Consider the following 25,618-nt stretch of genomic DNA (forward strand, 5'->3'; position numbering starts at 1 on the left):
ATTTACTTTTTAATATTCATAGGATGTGAACGTCACACTAGGCCAAGCCATTATTTATTGCCCATCCCTAATTGCCCTTGAGAAGATTCTAGAAATAAAAATGGTCACCATCTTTACGAATTTGTTTTTGGTCAGCGCACCTTGGAATTTTGATGTCACTCATCTCCTACAGAATGCCCTTGTGTGTATTTCCTTTCTCTGCAAGCTTGTTGTGTTGAAATCAAATTAATTTACTTTAACTCAATTGACACTGCCGGCTGCTCCTCTCTCACTGAGATTGACTCTGCCGGCTGAAATTGACACTGCCGGCTGCTCCTCTCTCACTGAGATTCAGTGAGAGAGGAGCAGCTCACACAGTGTCCGGAAGTGGATAGTGCAGAGCTACAGCTGATACCTCCATAGTGGTTGAGGTAGGGTGGGGGTGGGGGGGAGGTAGGGTGGGGGTGGGGGGGAGGTAGGGTGGGGGTGGGGGGGAGGTAGGGTGGGGGGGAGGTAGGGTGGGGGTGGGGGGGAGGGAGTGGGGGTGGCGGTGTGGAGAAAGCCACTTGTTCCCAAACCACCAAGTTGACAGCCCTGACACCTAAAACTGAATCCCAGCCTTGCCTTTGAAACTGACATGCAGCACAGGGTGCAAGCGCGTGCGGCAGATGGGGTGCAGACAGCAAGACCTTGTAAGTTCCTGGTAGGTTTCTGTGAGTTGTTTTAATTAGATCCACGATGGGGGTTTTAAATTTATTTAAAAATCTATGCATGCGCTTCCCATTGTGAGTCTACGGGGGTCTGACCTCTCCCCCCGCCCCCCGTAGACTCACAATGGGAAGCGCATGCATAGATTTTTAAATAAATTTAAAACCCCCATCGTGGATATCCGCGGCTCGGATGCAACGCGGGTGGCTGTCTTGGACCCCAACACCCGCGTTATAAAGGGGGACTACTGTATTACCTCAGTATCTCACGAAAAAGTGTAGGAAGCATCTTTGAAATATGTTGTGGTCTTCATACATCCACAAAAAATTAGCATATGGGTGTACAGAAATCATTGCAGAAGGGGTGGCAGGGTGGGCGCAGTGGTTAGCACTGCTGCTAAGCGGCCCTGGGTCACTGTGTGAAGTTTGCACATTCTTCCCGTGGTTCTCACCCCACAACCCAAAGATGTGCAGGATAGGTGGATTGGTCACACTAAATTGTTCCTTCATTGGAAATTTAAAAAAATCTTTTTAAAAAAAAAGTATTGTAGAAAAAATGTTTTGGATCTGTGAGTTTTTGACATCAGTTACTGGATTTTCAGAAATGTTAATCACTACTGATCTTAATTTTAAAAAAATTTGCTGCTGAGGAACAGTTAGGTCATAGAACCAGAGGCATCCACCCCCGTCTGCCTCAGCTACCCTTTCCCTGGACCTTTTTAACTTTTACTATTGTAAATTCCTGAGGTGAGGTTTCGGGGGATTTTAATCCTTTCAGTTGACTGATGGTAATCCTTTGATTTGTCTCTGTCATGGTGACGCAATATATCTGAGCGATTTGTCCGCTCATTCTTTCCCCTTTCCTCATCATAGCTTCCCACTTCCTTCCGGGAATGGTCTCTTTGGCATTTCAATATTTGTTTGATGCCTACTCTGTCCCACTTTCATAGAACAAACAATTGGTTCCTGTTCCCTTATCTGAATGTTTTCATCCTCTGTGCTTGACATTGTACTGACTGTGCCACTGAATCTATACATGTGCCTTATGTATGAAAATAGTTCATGACTCACAACAAAGATATCCCAGTGAGGAAGAAGGATTCTAGAAAAGGGATCAATCAACCACAGTTAACCAAGAAAGTTAAGGATAGTATTAAACTTGCGGAAAACAATATACAATGTGGCAAAGTTTAGTGGTATACCAGAGGTTTGGGAAATATTTTTTAAAAAACCAACAGATGGCCAAAGCATAATAAAGAGGGAGAAGATAAACTATGAGGGTAAACTAGCAAGTAATATAAAAATGTACAGTATGAGCTTCTGTGGTGAATGTAACTTAGTAATTCACACTGTATTTACCAATACCATTGTAAGCGCAGTAGCATTATCCGACCACTAGGGGGAGTAGCTCTGGGAATGCTCAGGGGTTTGTACAGGGCTCCACCCTTGGCTCCGCCCACGACTCCTCCCCCTAGACTGCTGTACAAATAACCGTGTCCAGAGCCAGCCTGCAGTTCATCGAGAGTTCAACGGGTAACAGGCTGGCTCTGTAGTAAGTAGATTAAAACCACTGTTCATATCTTAAAGCACGTGTCTCGTGAATTGATGGTTCCATCAGCTTCTTTGCACATGTAAACTGGAGGAGAGGCCAAAGAGAACACAGGCCTCTTAGAGACTGGGGAAATAATAATGAGGAATTCGGAAATGGCAGACGAGTTAAACAAGTCTTGACGGTGGAAACTTCGAATAACATTCCAAATATACTAAATAATCAAAAGGCAAAGGGGGATGGGAAGGTAATAAATACAATAACTGTCACGAGAGAAAAAGTACTGGGTAACCTATGGGACTAAAGGCCAGAGGTCTCCTGGATCTAATGGGTTGCATCCTATGAAATTAAAAGGAAGTAGCTAGAGATACTGCAAATACTGGTAGTAATCTTCTAAGAATCCTTTACCTCGCTCAGTCTTCCTTCCCCCTGCAGTTTCCAAAATCCAAACACATTACCACAAAATTTTAATTTACCCTCATCATTTCTCCCACTGAAATACAGAGGTAATAATAATAATCTTCATTAGTTTCACAAGTAGGCTTACATTAAACTGCAGTGAAGTCACTGTGAAAAGCCCCGTCGCCACACTCTGGCGCCTGTTCGGGTACACAAAGGGAGAATTCAGAATGTCCAAATTACCTAGCAGCATGTCTTTCGGGACTTGTGGGAGAAAAGCGGAGAACCCGGAAGAAACCCATGCAGACATGGGGAAACCGTATAAATGGCTAAAGTTCATACTGCAAGACCCAAAGGATTGGAAAACTGCTAATTTAACACCCTCGTCCAAAAAGGGAAGGCGACAAAAAACAGGGGAGTTAGCTTAACATCTATCATTGGGAAAATATTGGAGTCGATAATAATAATAATAATCACTTATTGTCACAAGTAGGATTCAATGAAGTTACTGTGAAAAGCCCATAGTCGCCACATTCTGGCGCCTGTTCGGGGAGGCTGGAACGGGAGTTGAACCTGCACTACTGGTGTTGTTCTGCATGACATTATAAAGGATGCAGTAGTGGAGTATTTAGAGAGACATCATATAATCAAGCAAAGTCAGTATGGGTTCGAGAAGGGGAAATCATGGCCGGGATTCGCCGAGCCTCCGCGCCGCAATCGCGCCCGGCGCGCGGGTGGAGAATGGGTCGTCGGGCCCACGGCGCCTTCCCGAGATTCTCCGGCAACCGGAGAATCACTGCCAGTCGCGTGTGCTCGGTTGATGCGGCTCCGGTCGGAGACCGTTGATAGAGGCCCCCGCGGCATTTCTCCGCGGATGACCGGCCGAGTTCCCGCCGGCGTGGTTCACATATGGTTCCACCAGGCAGGAGCCCGGAGTCGTAGTTGCGGTGGCCATCCTGGTGGTGGTCGGGCGGATCTGTCATTGGGGGGGGCCTCCACGACGGCCAGGCCCGCGATTGGGAGCCACCGATTGGCGGGCAGCGCGATCTGAGGGGGGATGGGGGGTTACTTCTTCATCACACTCCATTGCCCTTCCTGTGGAGGATGTTGCTGCTCATCAGCACTGGACCCGAATACCGACATTCACACTTGCATTGCCGGCTGCTGGCTTTCTTGTGCTCATGTGGCCTTCCAATTGTATTTATCAGCCTTGCCACCCACCCCCCATCCCCGCTCTTCTAATGCCCCTGTGATAATTTCCGATGTTGTCCGAATGCTCTTTGACTGCTCTCCTTGCATCCTGCACTGACATAGCACCTGGATTCCAACGGCCGAGTCTCTCTCTCTGTGACATTCTGCCTTCCCTGGGACCCGGTCCCTGGTCAGGTCATGACTGCCTCCCTGTTTTGTATCTGATTCCATCTAGCCTGCCTCAAACCCAGCCTGCAGCCAGCCAGAATCTGAACATGACCCTCAACAAGTTCTTAATCAATTCTGTAATGAGCTTTATCAGTGATATTGCTGGGAATGGCGATGGAGATCAGCTTGCACTGATATTTTCATCCTCCACCTGCTCCTGTTCTCATTCCCTAATAATGAGAACCTTTGTAAGAATTGGTATAATTTTATGTAATATCAAATAGTTTTCAACATTGAATATTCCCGCGTTGCTAGTAGATTTGTTTGGCTGCACGGCATAACTTGAATTTTGCTCTACTTGTTCCGTCCACAGAGATTATTTAGCAAAGGATTGGAATGCCGGATTAGCAATGGAGAAGGAAACATTGATCAAGGAGCAACAAAAACTAAATGCCAAACGAATCCAGCGTCTTGAGGATATTGTGTAAGATTAAGAAACCCATGTTTCCGATGAAGGGACGCACCTGGAATATTAACTTTTTCAAATGCTGGCAGACACATTTCTGAAATTGTATTGTTATTATCGGAAACACATTTTGAGCAATCAGAAGCACCATGCACATGCTCAATGGCTCAATGTCAACCAGGACCTCAGCTGGTACCCCTTATCCCCAAAGACCCAACCCGTCATCCTGGGGTGGTCCCTGGAGACACCGGGGATCTCTGAGTGTCCCAGGATATAGCTGTCATGCACGTTCCCTGGGAAACGTGAACACACCCACGCATTATCCAGAGGTGGTGGTCACACACGAGTTGAGCATTCAGGGAGTGGAACCCCTTACTGTTAATGAAGGGCCATAAGTGTATCCGTGTTGTCATGGATGCCCTGTATGCCCGGGCATCAGACTTTATCAACCTTGAGCTGGACCAGGCCCATCAAGATGCTCGGGCTGCAGGATTCTCTGCCATCGCAGGGATGCCCAGGTCCAGGGGGTAATTGATGACACGCATTTCGCTTTCCATGCACCAGGGCATCGGGGAGTGCCCTTCATTAACAGTAAGGGGTTCCACTCACTGCAGTGTTAATGTAAGCCTGCTTGTGACAATAAAGATTATTTCATTCATTTCATTATTCACTCTCACAGTGGATGAGGGTGAGAGAAAGAGCATCCGAGACTTGGAGTGAGCTGGACACGCACACGCTCTCACCATTCATACTCTAGTGATCATTTATTTATTACTTATTGTTGAAATGATCAATTTCCTGCTTTGACATTTTTTTGCTCAGCCAGTTAGTTATTTTCATAGGCCAGCATTTTTAAAAAAAATGATGTTTAATGTTTTGCCAGACCGTAACATTTCCAATGGTGATATGGCATATTTCTCTCACCAAGCACAATTTGTTTAATGTCTACTCGGAGTATGAACCGTTCTGTTTGCCATTAGCTTATTTGTGGTTTATGCAGGATCATGAAGCCTTTTGACATCAATAAATCCACGATGGCTGAGTGGTATGACTCCGTGCAAATCTTAAATCAAGAGATAGGTACGCATCGATGACTGAAGTGGACAAAAATCACCAAGAGCTTTGATTTCATTTTGATAGGATCCAAGTTAATACAATCACATACATTTTCGTTGTGATTTTTAAAACAGTTGTAAACTTGTAAGATAAATATGTTAGTGAGTATATTATCCGCAAGGACACTGGCACCAATACTGGACCAGGGACAGATGTTTTATTGCTCGAATGGATATCTGGGCTCTTAGACACGAATGCATAATGAGGCATGGCTGAGAGCCCACAAATCAAATCCATTCACCCGTTGAGAGACGTGAGCCCAAGGGCAAATAATACTTGTTTGAGAGCTCTGGCTCTCTGATTAATGTTGTCAATTCTTCAATGTTTATTTAGACAAGATCAAGTGGTTTCAAGTATTTGCCGTTTCACCTATTGATACTTTAAAGAATCTGGATCATTGAAACTTTTATTGGTCTGTCATAAAAAGGAGTATTGTTTTTAAGAAAGTGGAAAATCATCAAGAATTACTATTTTTACACCCTTTTTACATATCCCACTGTCACAATGGGGTGAATTGGATTTATTGAGGGTATTATGGATGAGTAGCCTAGTGGTTAGCACTGTTAGGATGTTAGTGGTTAGCAGGCGCCTGAAGGAAAGATCCCACTGTAAATTCACGCTGGCGTGAAGCTGACTTTAGGCTCCTGCTGAATTTCTCCCCCGCCCAGCCATCGTCAGGGAAATCCTGACGAAAGTTTCAGCCGGGTCAAAATGGTCTGCGGACGTACTGCAAATATTATGTAAAATTAATTTTATCTTAATATTTGAAACAATAGGAGAACTTTACCAAACTTTTTTGTAATGAGAAAATCATGGGCATGATTCACCGGAAAAATATCAAAGTGTGGTTTTTGACGAGGGTGTGATCCACATCGTGCTGGGCATAGCGAGTCAGCGATCGGCCCGGTGAAAAGCCCAATTTGGGGCTCTCCCAGCATTCACCCTTCGCGCCACGCTCTGCTCCCAGCACAACGCGGTGGCTGGACCGCGCTCAATGTTTTAATGTTTCATGTTTGTAAATTAACATTTCTTTTTAGTGTTTTAGTTTTTTAATGCTATTTGGCCATCATAGCTCCATGTAATAGTTTGGCACAATTGGATATCTCCATAATTGTGCTTCAGATACAGCTCAAGATTGAAAATAAAAGTATGCCACATTTTGGGAAGCAATTTACTCCTGAATGAAGTGATACAATATTATCCGCACAGTACAGAGTCTTTAATACTGACACATTTTAACATCTTTACTTTCTAGATTCAGTAAATATTCAATACGCAAGTAAACTGCACGCATTTCATGAAAACCTCTATCATGATTGGATGACAGAAATTGACAACGCTGAGGTGGGTACATGTGACAAAGTAATGCAAGGTGAGGGAAGTCCCCTGGAGAATGTACTGTTCAATTGTTAGGGGTTTAGGCAGAGAATTGCAGGATCCATGTATTATTTGTTCAAGTTGGAGTAATAATACTCCTGCAGAGGCTTATATGTGTCTTTTTGTGTATTGCAACGGGAAGTGTTTGATTCCAGTATTCATAGCACAGTGGCTGAAGTTGAGGTGGGCGCGTCCCAACATTTTTCTGATCTGCAGGGGAGGTGGTGTGGTATGGTTGCTGGGCTAGTAATCTAGAGACCTAAGATAAAGCCCTGGGGACTGTTTAACTTTCTGGGTTGCTGTAAAGTAAAGGAGACAAGAGTTCTGCTTCTCCACAAAACACCTTTATGAAATGAAAAAAATGAAACTTCTTACTTCTTTGATCCAACTTCACACACAAACTTCCACCAACAATAGTGCCACCTGTAACCCTGTAATATATCAGTGACTTCTATTGGATAATTGATATCAAATTAGTCTTTAATTGGAAGGTCTGTTAACCCATTCCTCATAGGGCCCTGGGTTTGAATCCTGCCAGGGCAGATGGTGAAATTTGAATTCAATAAAAAAATCTGGATTTAAAATGTCTAATGATGACCATGAAATTATCATCGATGATCTTAAAAACCCATCTGGTTCACTAATGCCCTTTGGGGAAGGAAATCTGCCGTCTTTATCTGGTCTGGCCGACATGTGGTCTCCTGACCCACAGCAATGTGATGCCCTCTGAAATGGCCCTGCAAGCCGTTCAGTTCAAGAGCAATTTGGGATGGGCAATAAATGCTGGCCCAACCAGTGACACCCACACCCCACCAATGAATTAAAAATTAATTCGAAGCTGTGACTCCCACACGTTTAAAAAAAAAAATTAAAGTGCCATGGTGACCCGGGACCAGCCCGGTGCCTCATGACGCTGAGAACCCAGGTCCTCAGCGTCATGGGGCAGCAGTGCTAAGTACTGCACCACCGTGCTGCCCGTGACTCCCATTTGAAAGAATGCAGCAAACAACAATAAAACTGGTGCCAGTGTAAAGCGAACAAGGCAAGAAGGGAGATTGGAGATTTTGAAAACTAGAAAGAAGAATTAGAATGGACCTCATGAAACATTTTGAATAGTTCATATAAACTGAGATTACTAAAGAAATTGTAACCCTTGTCAGAAATGCAAATAGGTGAAAAGTGAATTTAGAATAAGTATCATAGAATTTACAGTGCAGAAGGAGGCCATTCGGCCCATTGAGTCTGCAACGGCTCTTGGAAAGAGCACCCTACCCAAGGTCAACACCTCCACCCTATCCCCATAACCCAGTAACCCCATCCAACACTAAGGACGATTTTGGACACTAAGGGCAACTTATCATGGCCAATCCACCTAACCTGCACATCTTTGGACTGTGGGAGGAAACCGGAGCACCCGGAGGAAACCCACGTACACACGGGGAGGTAGTGCAGACTCCGCACAGATAGTGACCCATGCCGGACTTGAACCTGGGACCCTGGAACAGGGAAGCAATTGTGCTATCCACAAGGCTACCATGCTTCTATTTATATGGCGCCTTTATCATAAAAAGAAGTCCCAGGGGGACATTGGTGGGACTGCGGGGATAGGGTTCATTATTTAAATACTGAGAAATGTTGAGAGTAATATGCCAAGAACAGTAATCCTGTAGTATCCAGAACACTTGTGCCACTTAAAATATAATTAAACACCATAACAGAAGAAGGTGCCCAGAATGAGCTTTGTCAGTTGGATGACCGAAGATTATACGTGAGGCCTTTAAAATAATGAGGCAATACACTGTCTATGGAAGGAAGGATGGTCTTTCTCATGACCATATGGTATGCACATGAGCTGCAGTATGTGCTTTCTGTAATAGCCCACACGGGGCTTACGGGGTAGGAATGATTATTTTCCCATGGTCCTTGAGGAGTACGAGCTCCCCTGCTAGGGGCAGGGGACCTCTATTAACTTGCAGTATGTGATTTCATTGTAGAAGTACAGAGGGGGATTTGGGGGGGGTCAGGGTGTGGAGAATGGAGTAGGGAATGGAATGATGAAATGTTGAGCTGAATTCTCGCAGCTCATGATGGAAGGCAAGGTGGGGGGGGATTCAGCAGCCTTCCCAGCAAGTGGTCACGCTGTCGCCAATTTGTACTCCTTTTGAAAAACGTAAAACTGGCGGAAGTGCTTCTGTGGGGAGCCAAGAAGGTGAGTAACCATCTTTATTTACTCACAGGCAAAGAGCCTGGGGGGGCTGGGCTTGCCACCCGGGGGGGGGGGGGGGGGGGGGGGGGGACCCGCCGCAGGGATGGGTTGGCTTGGTAGGGGGGGAGGTGCTGGGGAGGCAACTGGGGGCAGCCACGTGCGGTACCACAATGCCAACCCCTGGATTGTGTGTGCCCATTCCGGTCAATTCTTGTCCTTGTCCATCTGCCCCATCGACCACCCATAACCCCCGCCGACTGCCGAGGCCTCTGGCTATGCAGCTGAAGGCTATTGCGAACAAGGAATTGGCAATCATGGTTAGTGAGCACGTCACACAAGCCAAGTGGATTCTCATGGGTGGGCATATAGCTTGTGGAAGTCATTACATATCATCCCAATTACACCTTGATGCGGGAGGCAACTCTATATACGCTACAACTAACATACAAACAGCCAGGGGTGAGACACAGTCCATGGCCACAAGGTGGGTGAGTGCCACGGGAGGGATGGGCCAAGGGTTCGGAGGTCAGCCCGCATTGCGGAAGAGGCATCATACTGGTGTGTAACTGTTAAATGGGGCTGGCGTGAGGTTTTTGGCACAAGGGTGTGTAATAATTCCCCACTCTCGGTGCTGCCCCCTCACATCCTGCCTACCCCCTCACCCTCCTCCCCTGGTGCCCTCAGTGATCCTCAAAATACTTTGCCTTCCTAGCTCTACCACTACATCTAGGTGTATTCCCAGGACACACATTAGAGGTGAAGGCAGCCAGCGGGCATCCTCTGGGAGCTCTTGGGCCAGAGGGCCCTGGCTCACTTGTCGGTGACACATGCACAACCATGTCACTCTGTGCCAAGTGCTGGCTGTGAGAGTCGGCCTCATCAGAGGGGTGGAATTCGGGGGAGCTGATGGCCAAAGCGTCCCCCCTCCCACTCGGTGCCCATAGGAGTTCACCTTGGGATGGGTGGACAGCTGGTTGGAGCCCGGTGCCTCTGCATCATCTGACTCTGCCAGCCCTTGCAGTTCCCCATGGTCCGCACCATCATGTCGATGCCCTCGGCAATGCTCCCCAGTTACTGGGACATGCTCTGCAACGCCTCGGCCATTCCCATCTGAGAGTGGGACATGTCCCACAGAACCTCATCAAGGTCAGCCTGGAACTGGGTAACATCCCTCAATGAGTCGGACATTCTGGCGAGACCCACAGCCATGTCCGCCACCGACTGCGTGACGCCTTGGACACTTTCACTCATGGTGCCGAGGTCATGCACCAGGCTCTCCACTGCGGTCACCACTGTGTTGGCCTCGGTATCATGCATTGCCGGCGACATCTCCTGCGCTCATAGCCTCTGGAACTCTACCAAGCGGCTATGGACCTGCTGGAGTGTCGCTTACATCTCCCTCTGAATGTCCCGGCCACACCCTAACGTCTCCATCAGCTTTGTGATGACATCTTGCACTGGCTCAGCATCAGGCCTAGCAGACCTCCGACTGCGGTCTTTCCTGGGGGTTCTTACCTCACCGGAATGTGCCCCAGAAGCCTGACCACTAACATTTCCCACCGAGGTGTGTGTATCTGTGCTGGTGGAGGGGGGAGGTTTCAGCTGTGCGCGACTATTATGGTGGCATCTTCAAAGCTTTCCTCTGAGGTGCTCTTCTGGGAGGCTGGATAGGGGGCCACCCCGATGGGCCTGCACCATCGGCTGGAGGACCTGCTGGAAAATGGACATGTGATCTGTGGGAGGGATGGGTCAGTCAGTAAGGCCTCACGTTTGACAGGTCCTTGGGTGGAGCCCGGTTCAACCTCACCTCTGCGGCATTACCGAATGTCCGCGTTGATGACAGCTCTGTCCTCGGCCACCCCAGTCACTTCCAGGGCCTGCTCCTAGAAGGAGGTGAGGAGTCTTATGTTCGGCACGCCTCCGCCAGTCTGGGCTCTCTCCTGGTGATTATGGGAGAGCTTTTCCTCAGGAGACACAGCGAGGGCATCATTAGCCTCACATGTGGTTTACAGTGGTGGGAGGGAGGTGTGAAGAAAGGGTTGGGGGGTTGAAGGGAGAGGGGGATGGAGGGAGGGTTGGGGTTGCATATAGAATTGGGGTGAATGCTTGAAGGGGGGCAGCAAGGTCTTGAGGTGGGGTGTGGAGGGCGTTGGTGTCTACTCAATTGTACTGCCTGGTGAAGGTCGTTGACCTCTTTCCGATACTTGAAGCCAGTCCTCCTGGTCACACACACGCTGTTCACGACTACCGCCACCTCGTTCCAGGCAGCACTGGCTGCCCTATGGCTGATCCTCAGGGACTCTCAGGGGAACAGGACATCCCTCCTGGCCCCCACAGTGTCTAGCAACCTCCCCAGATCTGCAATTTCGAATCTTGTGGCCGGTCTCCTGAGTGTCATTGTTGTGAGCTGACTGGGGTTGGCTGAGCAAGTGCTGCTCGACCCTGTTAGAGAGGGGGCTGGCGAGTGCGGTGCCGGCGAATCAGCTGGCGAGCCAGCATTTGTGACGATAAGCCCATGGAGCCTCGTTAAGTGGACCAATTAACGTTGAATAGCTTTGCCGGGCTCGCTGGGCCGAGCGCTGGGAAGCTCGCGGCAGTTCCCACTCGCTGCCACACTTACAAATGTTTCCGGAGAATCGCTGGGCCCTTAGTCAGTATTTTGCAGTTTAGGGAGATTCTCACAGAATTCATCCACACTTAGAATTTTTTCTGGAGTGGGCGCCTCAAAAATTGGGGTGCCCTTTTTAAAGGATGCCCCGATCTCAAAGTGAAGTTGAAGGTCCTTGTTATGACGACTGTGAAAGACACGGAGGTTTGTCGACTGATCTTTCCGTGGGATTCGTGGAATATGAGTTCCCTTATTGATCGGGCAAAGGGTTGCCCAATAGGAACCATTTGGCAGAAGTTTAAAACCCGCAGCCCAGACCCAGATCGGCGTTATTGATATTCCCCGGGCTGGGGGGGTGGGTAAACACTGTATATTGCCTTGCCCTGTCCCCAATCACCCAGGCCTCGACATCGTAACTGGTTTCCATTTGCGGAAACTGGTAGTCATTCCTGCCGCCTCATGCTGCTCATGCGGGAGGTGGTGAATCCCAGAAACCGGGGACTCCAGCTTCAAATGGGCAGAGCATATTTTAAATGAGTTTAAGGATGAATTTGAATATGCTCATCTGGCTCACACTCACTGTCGGCATAAACCAGACTGCTTTGGGTGCTGCGGGCCGGGATCATTGCGTTCCATTCGACAACCGGCACGAACCCCATTTAGGGGCTCTGTGGCACCGGGTGCAATGGGGGGAGGGCAAATCGCACCCTACTTGATTTGCTCTTAATATCCTGTAAAGAAACCTACTAAGCTTGAAAAAAAGTATCCTGTCGGCCGACTGTTAGGAGTGGGCATTAAATATGACCTTTATACTACAGCTTTGCCCATATGTTGCGAACAAGCATTAAAAGAAGGGACTATTTACAACGCTGCCTCCCCTAATCGTCCATTGCAAGAAAATCAATGAAAAGTCCTGGCTTTCTTTCTCTTCAGTGTTCTGGTACATGTGTTTGAGTTCTGTACTCAGTCAGGTTAATTACTGCATTATTCACACTAATATTTGTTCTGTGGATTGATTCAGGAAATGCTCGTTAGCTTAGGGGTGTGTACAAAAGAAGAGGCCAAACAGCTGATAACCACCGACTTCCTTCCAATTATTGGCAATTTACAACGTCGGTTTGAAGAAGAGCACTCCACTGTTGATGTAAGCATGTTTGTTTGTTTCTGAATAGCCAGTAACACCAAATTGTCCTTGGGGATTGAATAATTCCAATGGGAAATCACGCACATGGCAGGAATTAAATTTGGGAAGAGACAGGAATTTTAGTACACCAAAGGTCACAATCGCTAATCTTCCTTGAGAGCTTCCCTCAGGAATACTGAAGTCCGCTTCAGTATGGAGTAATGGAACTCAGATCAGCACCTCAGCTTCCCCATTTACTGAGCTGCTGATTTCAATCGTTCCGCTGTAAGCAGTTCCCCACTGGATGGGAGGAAAAGAATTGAGGCAGTGGATCTGTTCAGCTTATTTTAGATGGGGCCTCTTCACTTGCTACACGGAATGTGGGATAATCTAATGTCTCCTGTTTCCTTCTTACTAAAGAAAAAGAGCAGAACAGATCATTAAATCTATACTTTGGTGGCATCTTGCAGTCAGACTGTGTATGAATGGAAGTATATCTATAAAAAGAAGTAAAGGCAAGCAGTAATTGATGCCTGGAGCTTATTTTTGTGCACCGCTGGGCCACTGCAAATGTTCCTCAGTCCTGAAAGCATTGATTCTTGATGGAGTATGGTTCTGTGGGCAGTCGTCGTTCGTACTGCAGTGGACATCCCTCACCTGTAAACCTGTTCAGTGAGCTATAGGGGAGAGAGTTAATCATCAAAGCCAAATCTGTCCTCATAAGGCACTCACACACACTGGAATATTCTAAATAGTAACAGATATCTGGGCTCTTCCTAGTTGAGGGCATGTGCTGGGGCCCGTGAATGAAATCTGCTAACTCAATACTGCCGAGGCATCGGGGAGGCGCCATAGTAATTTTTAGGAGGAAATCATTAAATGGTAAAAAGCCAGGAGGATGCTCTGAATGTTTCTAATGCCATGAGTGCAACCTCCCTGATGTAGCTTGTCTTCCATTTATTCCACATTGATAGAAACACATGGAGAACTTAGCCCATCGGATGGACTTGCAGTGCAAGGTTCTATATAATATTTGCAAGGAAGCAACTCAACTGTGGGATGGGCACCAATTAAACCTGGCTGAGCAGGAAAATATACTGAAAGAGCAGCTAGATGACTGTCGTAGGAAACACGATAAAGCAAATCAGGTAGGTGAGGGGTGGGTGCGGGATGTGGAATCACATTGTGGAGAATTTGCAACTAACCACTGCAGCATAAAGCCAACATTATAGAAATTGAATCAATTGCCCTTCCATTGAGACAAATAAAAATTAAGGGCTGGATTGTCCTTACGGGGGTGCAGGAAGCAGAAGCAAATTTCCTAGTTACAAACCCAACTGTGGGGAGGGATACCAATCCTCGGAGTTTTGACAGAGGCCCCCTTGTTAGTTGGCGTACAAACACGTTGCCTCTCTAATTAAAGATGGGCTCTCGCTGCTTGAGGGCCAATTGGACACCTTCCAGCATGAGATGAGCAGCAGGCTCTGATGGCAGGTAACAGAGAGGATGTTTCAACATCTCGCTAACTTTTTAAAGCTTTAATTAGAAACTGGCAAAGTTGGTTCTTGCAGTCAGTCCACCATTGTGAGTCCCTTTAGAGGGCAACATTTGGCAGTTGTTGTACGCAGGCAGGAAATTGCCAGTAGGCCTCGTACAATTGACTAATTGGCTACATGTCACCTGGCATCTTCCAGTTCTGTATACTGCTTCCCCGAAGATAGCCAGTGTGAGGAGCAGCATTGGAAAATGGGCACATGTGCTGGCACTGGCATGTCCTGGCTCAGTCCACCTCTGTTCTCACCCCTGGGAGGGCCTGATAGTCCAGCCCTAAGTTTCTATAACAGACACTTCCTGGCTCATAATGCTGGCTTACTCTCTGCAGCAGATTGAAAATGACCACCATTGCCTTTTTATTTTATTAAGTGACCCAACAATATCATAAATTAGGGAAGTGAATGTTGGCATTAATGTTCCGTCTTGGTCATCAAATGTAGACGATCACTCGAAACTTTAGGGAAGTCAAGTAGGTCTTTATCATGCAAAACATAATGTGGGATAAATGAGCAGCAAGGCCAATATAAATTAACGGAATTCTCCCATCTGGGACTAAGTGACATGGAAGGGATGGAAATGTGGCGTATATCTTGCTGCGGAAGCTGGCGAGAAGCCACACCTTATCTTCCAGCCCTAACCTGGGGGTTCGGTACCAAACTCGTGGGGGGGCGAACATGATAGCGCGAGTCCCGCCACCATATCTGGGTGCCATGTTAAAAGGGCCCCCAAGTCACTGACCGACCATTGAAGAAGGCAGATGGATCTCCAGGAACACTCTGAGGTGAACCTCCTGAAAACGAAGTTGGATCTGTAGGAACACTCTGAGGCTGGAAGATGGACCACCTTGATGAAACTGAATATGTAGGATCCACCTGTCGATGCTTCCCCCCCCACCCACTATTGTTGTGTTCTTGGGTCCAAAGTTGCTGGTGGCCTCCGTCCCCAAACTCTGGAGGCAGCCCCATGCTCGGTTCGGGGAATTCTCAACTGCTACACACCATGCTGTTCCACATATGTTATGGACCAACGTGTTTTCCTGCTGGTGTCACAGAGAATGAGCCATGGGTGGAAGATTCCAGTTGGACCTTCATTAGCGGGATGCAAATCAGTTTCACACTGGCCTTCAGTGCGTTTCCCAATCCACCATGGCGGGCACCAGCAGAAGATCCTGCGGGCATTTTGGATTTATGCCGAATTCTCCCCATCCTCCTGTGCCATTGAACCCACCGGCAGGTATAAGGGAGAATATTGTCCAAAATGTGGAATAAATGACCAGCAAAACTTCTATAAATGGCTCCAACGGCACTTGAATATATTTTTGGAAAGATACACCATAGCATTGTTCCTTTTTCTATTCTTAGAAATCATAATGTTCCATAGAGACCCGGAAGTGCAGACGGAGGCCATTTGGGCGCATCAACGCTGCCACTCCCTTTGAAAGAGCGCCTACCTTCCCCCCCCCCCCCCCAACTAACTTGCACATCTTTGAACACTAAGGGGCAATTTAACATGGCCAACGCTCCTAACCTGCACATCTTTGACTGTGGGAGGAAACCAGAGGACCTGAGGAAAACCAAGCAGACACGGAGAGAATGTGCAAACTCCACACAGTCACCCAAGGTCAGAATTGAACCTGGGCCCCTGGCGCTGTGAAGGAGCACTGCTAACCACTGTACCACCATTCTGCCCTGTGTTATAGCGATTACATCATTATCTCCAATCATAGAATCATAAATTTTAAATTGCAGAAAGAGGCCATTCGGCCCATCAAGTCTGCACTGGCCCTTGGAAAGAGCACTCTTAAGCCCACACCTCCACCCTATCCCTGCAACCCAGCAACCCCACCTAACCATTTTGGACACTAAGGGCAATTTAGCATGGCCAGTCCAACTAACCTGCACATCTTTGGACTGTGGGTGGGAACCGGAGCACCCGGAGGGAACCCAGCAGACACGGGAAGAATGTGCAGACTCCGCACAGACAGTGACCCAAGCTGGGAATCAAATCCAGGTCCCTGGCGCTGTGGAGCAACAGTGCTAACCACTGTGGTACCGTGCCACCAATCCTTCATGTGGTTGCCAACTTCCATTGAATTTTATAGAAATCAGCACTTTAAATACTGCAACCATACAACATATAATGCTAAAAATTAAGTGATGGTGACGAGTCATTTCAAGACAGGTTAAGCTCCACTCTCATTGAATGTCATGCCATCCAAATGCCATAATAAGATTATCTTCTCATTTATGGATATTGGTTGTTCTCTTTGTTTTCTGATTGGCAAACTGCTCAGGACAATTTCTTGCCAGCATTAGCCATTTTCAGGCTGTGACCCAATTTACATGTCGCTTGCAAACTGCAGGTGCTGCATTGCAGCGAGCCTAGTTCTGTGGGGTCAGGAAAACAGCTGGTTCCTACACTGACCTGGACTACAGTCGGAGTTATGGAAGAGAAAGGTTGATGTGGGCTTAAGAGGACAGACAGTTACAGGGTGTTCTTTCGCCGGGTGTACCAGGATGAGGTTTAGCAGCACTTAAAATTGTAACATTTCCCGGGTTGCATTGTGAGCTGCCTCTAATAGCTTCTTTCAAGGCAATTGGTTTAAGTCCAGGACAAATGGGTCGAGCATAAGCCACGCACAATCTGCCCATCCATCAAAGTTGCAACCGGGGCCCTTACGCACAACATAGGACTTTGATTCGCATATTACAGGTAGATTCAGGAATAGGGAGGCGATCCAGTCAACCACTGTAAAACCTTACCTAAGATGGTGGCACTGCTGTAAATGTTCAGCAGGTGACTGCTCTGCTTGAGGTTTGCTACCACCTTGCTTCCACTGGGCAGAGGGAGTAAAGGTTGGCCCAAATGCTTCTTCCACAACTCTGTGGGCAAACTTTGCCCGGCCATTGGAAAAGCAACAGTTTCCAGAAGCATCTGAATTGTTTTCTGGTCGTACTAGTACTGTGAAATGCACCTTGCAAGATAAATAAAAGGGTGCACAGAGAGGCGTGTGGAAATATGTGGCAAGGTAACGGGATCAAGTGCTGATTATGTGTTTCAGAAGGTGAAAGGAAACTTCAAGGAACTTTCTCTAAATGCAATCTTATCAAGCTTCTAAATGGAGTTATGGCTTTTCATTAAAGTTATTTTCTGGATGTCTTGAAATAGTGGGAATTGGCAATATTCTAAGATTTAATGATGCAGACAGAATCATATTAAAAGGATTGGGTGTACTATCTGTTGACCATTTATTTTTCCATACGAAAAGAGAACTTTCAGATTTTAAGTCATCAATCATTTCATACGTATTTGTGTTTCTGTTAAAATCTTTTATCAGACAAAGGAAGCAAATCTAGATCAGCTTATTGACCAACTGAGACAGAGAAACACAGAAATGGAACTGAAGTCAGACCATAAGAAGGCCATCTACATGCTGGATCTGATCAAAAAAGGGCAAGTATTCCGGCTCTGCAAGGCATTTTTTAAAAGATGAGGATCTCTGCTTTTCCTTTTGTTTGCTCTGTCATCGGGTTCAACGGTCTTCACTTGAAAAGGCAGGTTCTGAGACCATGCTCTGCCAGTTAACCAATTGTTCCGATGCGCGGGGAAAGAGATGCTGACCAACACTTCAATAGGAAAATCATTCACATTGAGGCGCAAATATTAAGATTACCTTCCTTTTGATTGGTGCAGGAGTTATCCCGTTCACTAGCCATCAGTTTCAAATAAATCACTGTATTTTCAATGAGTGCAAAGCTTGGGCATGGAGAATTATTTGGTCTGTAAACATTGCAAGCCAACAACTGCCCAATCCACCCATTCCCAACCACACAACCCATGCCACATTTCTGCCACATTCATCTGTTGAATCTTTTTGAATGTACCTGGGTAGAAGGTTCTTTTATAAATTAATGGCATCATTATTATCTCTATGGTTGAAACACAGAGCAGAATTTAATTGAGTTCGCCAGAGCAGGCATGATCTCTGGGGGCTGTGAGAATTGGGCAGAAGTGCCTGCATTGGATTCCCAAAATTGGGACGTTTGGGAAGGGAGGATTCAGTGCAGGAATCCTGCTCACCATTGGCAGAATATCAATTAGGCTTACTGACGAGCCAACTGACTCCAGTTGTAGGAGAGCCGCATAGCTTTCTCATGCCTCCTGAAGGCTTCCCTATAGATTTTCCACCATCCTCTTGGGGGCAGGAGTGGGGTGTCCATCATTGCCAGACACTCAGTGCCTGATTGAGGGACCCAGATCAGGAAGGGGCAGATTGTTGAAAATATCCCATGCCCTTGTTTCCGACTACCCTGCCTGCCCATCTCCTGTGACCCCCCTCTCCCTGTGACATCCATCCCACCCTTACTCGTCTTTGGCATAGGGTTCCTTGTTGGCCCTGGACCTCTGGTGGATGCACTACTGGCAGCTGCCAGTGCTCCCAGTGGCACTGATCACAATGGCAGCTCTGAACAGGCACGATTTCCATCCTCGGGATGCACAGTCCCAGGGAAGGCCCAATGATGGGCAGTTACGTGCTTGATGGTCACTTCATTCCGTCAAGCCTCCTGCATTGATGGCGGCTCTCCACTAGTTCACCAGCCAGTGGACGAGGCCCTAATCAGGCCCATTAAATCCTGCCCATACTCTCTCATGTGTATAGTGCTTTTTGACTCGCACTCCCCTCCATGTATTTCTATTTCAGTCCCTGTTTTCAGACTCACTCTCTTCATTTGTGTTTGGGAAATGATCTCGAATTTGTACAGGGCTGGTCTCTTGAGTCTATCACAGTGTTCCTGTCACTCCTGACTGACTACTCTTGCCATCCTTGCCCTTTTTCAATTACTAGGTTGAGACTTGCAATTTTTATTTGTGAATTGCACATTTTGGCAGCCAATTTTATCCCTGTCCTGCGCCCCACCAGTAGGATGTGTATGGGTGGGACCCGGACGGTGAGTGTTGGTAAACCAGAGACAGTGGCTGACCCTCCAGCTTGACACGGAGCTCATGCTGGCCAATATTTACCTCCCTACTTTCAGGAAGCACATCAAACCTGGTTGAAGATATACAAAGATCTTTTTAAAACAAAGTCTGATGAAAGGGTAGCCCAGCTTGAAGTTGCAACAGGTCCAAAAGAGGACAAGATTTATTTTTGCGAGGTCCATTTTCTTGGGGAGCAGGAGGAGCAACAGTAGGTCGAGTGGATGCTTTCTCTCTCTTTCATCAAATTTAAATGTTGCTGAAATGAACAGGTTTCACTACATGAAAATACAAACAAAGAGCAGGAGCATTAGAAGGCCATTCGGCCCCTCGAGACTGCCCCGCCATTCAATAAGATCCTGGCTGATCAGCCTGAAACTTCAACCCCAAAGGGTGGATTACCCATTGCCGGTAACGGGATTCCTGATCGGCAGAGAATGGTGGCTCGCCCGAAAAACGGGATCAGCACCGGGCGCCAGACCCGTTGCAATGCTCCGCTGCTCTGCCGCCGGACTTGCCGAACAATCCACCCCGCACCAGCGACATCATGCAAATCACCAATTTGCATGTATTTAATCTGACTAATGGGCTGGAAGGCTGAATCTCCACCCCCCCCCCCTTATGTTTCACACCTCACAGGTGGGAGTCACGTAGGCGTGATTTAGTGTAAGCACTTACAAGGGGAGGGGGGGAGGGAACATGGCGCCAAAAGCTGTTTTGTGGCTTGTGGGGGCGGAGAAGACCGTGCTCAGGAGGGGCTGGCCCGCGATCGGTGCCCACCGATCGTCGGGCCGGCGTCACAAAGGGACGCACTCTTTCCCCTCCGCTGCCCCACAAGATCAAGCCGCCACGTCTTGCGGGGCACCGGAGGGGAAGACGGCAACCGCGCATACGCGGGTTTGAGCCGTCATGACATCAGCCGCGCATGCGCGGGTTGGAGCCGGTCTTTAGGCGCCGCCGTCGCGTCATTCTTGGCGCGCCGGGCCTTGATGCCAGCGACATGGCCCCGCGGCCGAGATTTACGGCACGGGCGGAGAATAGGGGGCATGAACCTCTCCGGGTTTAGCGACGGCGTCGGGCCTTGCGGAGAATTCCGCCCCTGCTTCCTTCTCCACATGCTGCCCCACCTGCTGAGTATTTCCAGCATTTTCTGTTTTTCATTCAACTTTCCGGTATCCTGATTAGTTCACTTTCATGTCATGCTGTGATCTGTTTTAACTTGGTTTTATTCTGCACACAGATATACAAGCTTTTATCAAAAGCAGCTGAAAATAGTTCATAATTACCCTGTCATGTCAGGAAAGGAGCTGCACAGATTCAGTTCTGCTATCAGTAAATGTTTCAATGCAGTTGAAATCTATAAACCGGTATGTGAACTCTTCAACCATGTAACACACTGAAAGAAATAATAAAATACTGTACTTGGAAAAATATTTATACATTTCCTTTTCTCTTTGCCCAGCAATTGTTGCAAAGGATCCCTAATGCCGCTATATATCTGACAGCCGCACGGTGGTTAGCACGGCTGCTTCACATTGGCAGGGACCCGAGTTTGCACTTCCTCCCCGCGTCTGCGTGGGTTTCCTCCGGGTGATCCGGTTTCCACCCAGAGTCCAAAGATTGGCAGGTTAGGTGGATTATCATAGAATTTACAGTGCAGAGGGAGGCCATTCGGCCCATCGAGTCTGCACCGGCTCTTGGAAAGAGCACCCTACCCAAGGTCAACACCTCCACCCTATCCCCATAACCCAGTAACCCCACCCAACACTAAGGGCAATTTTGGACACTAAGGGCAATTTATCATGGCCAATCCACCTAACCTGCACATCTTTGGACTGTGGGAGGAAACCGGAGCACCCGGAGGAAACCCACGCACACACGGGGAGGATGTGCAGACTCCGCACAGACAGTGACCCAAGCCGGAATCGAACCTGGGACCCTGTAGCTGTGAAGCGATTGTGCTATCCACAATGCTACCGTGCTGCCCCATTGGCCGTTCTAAAATTTCCCCTTGGCGCTCCAAGATGTACCAGTTAGGTGAGATCGTAAGGATAGGAAAGGGTGCTCCTTCAGAGGGTTGGTGCAGACCCGATGGGCTGAATGGCCTCGCCCTGCAATTTAGGGATTCTGTTCCATGACATCCTTAGAGAGGTGTGGCAGACCTGATCCAAAATTAAAACAGTAAATGCCAGGAATGTATTGCAAATCCATCAGCATCAGAAAGGTGTTGAAACAAGTTTGTATTTCAGGCATATTTCTCAGAGTCCCGCCTTTGGCCGATGGCAGGATCTTCTGTCAATGGAGATTCCCAAAGTTGTCAGGCAACCCATGGCAGAAATGCACCGTTGACGGGACCAGTAGATCCTGACAGATGATCTTGTCCCTAGCGTTAAATTTTTTTCCTGATGAAACTAATCTGCAGCTGGCATTCCACAACTATTGGGTTGCTGCCTATAGCTGTGTCCAAAGGCAGGGTAGGAATTGGCAAGTGAGTGAGTGAGACCATGGCCAGAATCCTGTGGCCGTTCGCTGGCGGTGGGATTCTCCGGCCCTGGCGGCAGCCCGCCCCTGCCCATGGGTTTCCTGGCGGCATCATGTGGCTTCAATGGGAGTTCCCATTATTAGCGGCAGGAGCAGGGAATCCCCCCCCCCCACCCCCCGGTCAGCGAATGGTACGTCACTGAGAAACACGCGGCCAGGGGACCGGAGAATCCAGCCCCCTGTTTTTCACTGCAGACCCCATTGTTTATGCTGCTTATGCTGATGTATAGCATTTTTAACCATTGGGCTTTGCTGGCGTCTTCACTTTGCTTTTACGAATGCCCATCAGACTATAGGGTCTCTTTTAACTTGACCATATTTCCCAGAAGGCTTAGGGCCAGGGCTACCAAAGTGTTTCGCTTTCTGTTGGTAAACTGAATTGAAAGCCTTCCTAACCAAATCCCCTGTGCCACAATATACAGGTGCAGTACGAATTTACTTGTAAATAAGTTCAAAGTCTTGATGTGTAGTTTGTATTTTAGAGATATTCAGATATCCTTTCCTGAACTGTTCAAACATTTTACCCAAGGCAGGCAGTGACTGATTTTAAGCTCCATTGCTTTTTTGTGCTGCAATTATTAATATGCATTGCCATTGTTTTGCAGAATAAACCAAAGATAACAGTAGAGATCCCTTCAGAGGTAGTTTCTCCAATTGAAGGTATGATTGTTTATTCACACATTTAGAAAAGTATCAAATTCATATAGAGGAACACAGTAATGAATGTGTTTTCACAGTCAAATGACAGGCACTATTTAACAATATATTTTTTAACATACTTATTGAAAATGTTTCATTATAAACAAAATAACATAAACCCATTAATTCAGGTTACAATGACAAAGAACACGACAAACAATCCAAAGCATAAATTAACTCCCCCCCCCCCCCCCCCCACCTTTACTAAGGACACTTGGAGTCCACACCGAGTATAATATGAACAGTTTTATTTACACAAACTACATATACACTACCCATTCTATCCCTACTGGGTTCCTCTCTGGTCGGCACCTTACTGGCTGACCTTGTATACATTGTGTAATTGAAATACCGCGTAATTTAGATCTTACCACCCTCCTCCCCGGCCCCGAACACCCCCAAGTCTGAAGAGCCCCACGACGACTGATGAGGCGGAAAAAGGAGGAGCAGGTGGAGGACGTTGAAGTCTCTTCGGCTCTGGCAATCATCGTGGAGCTCATATGGGCCGGATCAGCTGGTGCATACCTCGCTGGCAGGAACGACGTGGTGGACAATCGTCAGGTGGCAGCTGAACCAAGCAGTTGACGTCCGAGACTTCCAAGATCTGCGTCTCCATTTCGGAGGGACTGGAGGCATCACAGCAGGCTTGTTCGGCAATGGAGCCGGAAGCTCCAGGACAGGCTTTTTGTGAGGCACTTCATGAGGGAGGAAGCTCCATGATTGAATGTTATCTAGGTCCCATTCATTAGTTGCCCTTGGACCCGAACTTGGTAAGAGACTGGTCCCCTTTGATGGGTGACAATCCCAGAGAGCCAGCGGGCACTGTCGTTGAAGTTATGAACGAATACCGCATCGTCTGCTGTGAAGTATTGAAGATTCAACTTCGAATTGGGCAATACCCTTGCAAGTCTTGGTTACGGCACACCTTCACCCTGATGTCCGGTAGAATCAACTCAATGTACAAAGCCCATGACTGACTAACAATCCAGCAGAGGCTACCCCAGTTACTGTGTGTGGTGTGGGCCTCTACGAGAATAAAAATCTTGCCAGTCTTGTCTCCATCGAGCCGGATGTCTGTTTCTTGAGCCCCTGTTTAACCGTCTCTGCAAATCCATTCGACGCCGGATGATATGGGGCGCTGTGGTCGTGGAAAATACCGTTGCTCTTCACAAAAGCGACAAACTCTTCACTCATGAAAGAGGCCCCGCTATCGGTCAGTACCTCAGGGATTCTGTTGGTGGAAAAAGAAATGCGCAGTCACTCGATGTGGGGTGGAGAGCCTCTGGTGCCCTTGACAGATGGAGCACTGCTGATCCAACGTCTCGATATCTGTGTTCAACACTGGCTACCAGACATAGCTTCCACCAGCATCTTCATTTTGGACACTCTGGGATGTCCGTTGTGAAGTTCCTTCAACACGACAGCCTGTCCCTTAACCAGGACAACAACCCTGCTGTCCACAGGAGGATGCTGTCCCCCATGGTCAGCTCCAAGAACTTTGAGGAGAAAGCCTTCAACTCCCCTGGCAGTTGCTGATGTTACTCACCGTATTGCACCAGATAACACTCTTAGCAAGTACAGGGTCAGTTTGCATCCAGTCATGAACACACGAGGCAGTGAAGGGTAGGGATCCACGAAATTCAGGACAGCAATTAGTTTGTCTGCCGTAGGTGGGTTCAGAGATTCGATCTGCAGGGAAAGACGGCTCCAAGCATCTGCATGCGCGGTCTGTGTCCCTGGAGTATTTGTAAGCAGCCAATAACAATGCCCAGCGCTGAATCCTTGCTGACGCTATTGCGTGATCGCCTTGTCTTCACGGAAGAGGCCGAGCAATGGCTTGTGATCGATGATGATAAAAATATGGCAGCCATAGACGTGTTGATTAAATCACTTTACACCCAGTACGACCACCAGATCTTCTTTCTCAATCTGGGCATACTTTTTCTTGGCCACAGCCAGCATCCGGGAGGCAAAAGCGATCGGACGGTCAAGGCCGTCGCCCATCCGATGGGACAGAACCACCCCAATTACGGCTACAACATTAAACTAAACCCCTTAACAACAGATGGTGACTAGCTCTTTAAAAAAGGAAATGAATGGCTGCCATCTTAGGTAGAACCCTTCTACTGACCCCCTAATAGTGTAATTGACCTTCTCCAAATGTAAGAACAACATGAGGTGACCCAACTAAACCGAGGCACTGGGCGGAAGAGGAGACCTCCGCCCAAGCAGAACTTGTCTCCGGGCTATTAACGAGGCAAAGTCAAGAGCATCCTTCTTCACCCTTGGGAGTCTAATATCCTGAAGATGGCCCCCAGCGGACATGGCTTCAGATTGACATTAAATGTCTCTAACATAATGTTGAAGAAAGAGTCCCAAAAACATACTAACCTTGGACAAGACCAGAACATATGAGTGTGGTTAGCCAGCCCCCAAGAACAACACTCACACTTGTCCTCCACCCCAGAGAAAAATCCACTCATCCTTGCCCTGGTCGGATGATCTGAAGCCATGTCCGGTGGCGGACACCTTGAACTAAGGCGAGGACAAGAGGACGTGGAGCTGACCATGTGAAAAGCCTCGCTCCTCACCTCATCATCCAGAATAGGACCCAATTCACCCTCCCATTTCATCTTTTCTCATTCGACGGAGCTGATAGGATCTGGCCGTATAGGCACAAAATAATCCCTTCACCAGACTCGGCCAAAGACAAAATCCTCTTGGAGGAGGGTGGTGGCAAGGGGAAAGAGGGAAAAGCCTTGCATGAAAAATTGTGAACTTGAAAGTATCTAAACAGATTGAAACCAGGGAGTTGAAATTTCTCCGACACCTCCTTAAATCTGGCAAACCTTCCCTCCATGAACAAATCCCCAAACCTCTTCAAACTCTTCCCATTCCATGATCTAAACGTCGAGTCTAGACCCACTGGCAAAAAAGGTGATTATTGCAGATGGGAGC

The 25,618-nt window shown here is 47.7% G+C and overlaps 1 protein-coding gene across 2 annotated transcripts in view; it reads left to right on the forward strand.

Annotated features, from left to right (window-relative positions):
* The window catches only part of ccdc180 (coiled-coil domain containing 180), a 152,800-nt gene that overhangs the window by 42,654 nt on the left and 84,528 nt on the right, over positions 1 to 25,618 (forward strand). For both annotated transcript variants that reach the window (XM_038781765.1, XM_038781764.1), the window contains 8 exons: positions 4,367 to 4,477; positions 5,460 to 5,539; positions 6,831 to 6,919; positions 12,788 to 12,910; positions 13,864 to 14,037; positions 17,781 to 17,896; positions 20,661 to 20,787; positions 22,567 to 22,621. In XM_038781765.1, the coding sequence (XP_038637693.1) occupies positions 4,367 to 4,477; positions 5,460 to 5,539; positions 6,831 to 6,919; positions 12,788 to 12,910; positions 13,864 to 14,037; positions 17,781 to 17,896; positions 20,661 to 20,787; positions 22,567 to 22,621 (875 nt within the window). The remainder of the gene's footprint in view (positions 1 to 4,366; positions 4,478 to 5,459; positions 5,540 to 6,830; positions 6,920 to 12,787; positions 12,911 to 13,863; positions 14,038 to 17,780; positions 17,897 to 20,660; positions 20,788 to 22,566; positions 22,622 to 25,618) is intronic.

Source organism: Scyliorhinus canicula, chromosome 21 (genome assembly GCF_902713615.1).
Source record: "Scyliorhinus canicula chromosome 21, sScyCan1.1, whole genome shotgun sequence".
NCBI lineage: Eukaryota > Metazoa > Chordata > Chondrichthyes > Carcharhiniformes > Scyliorhinidae > Scyliorhinus > Scyliorhinus canicula.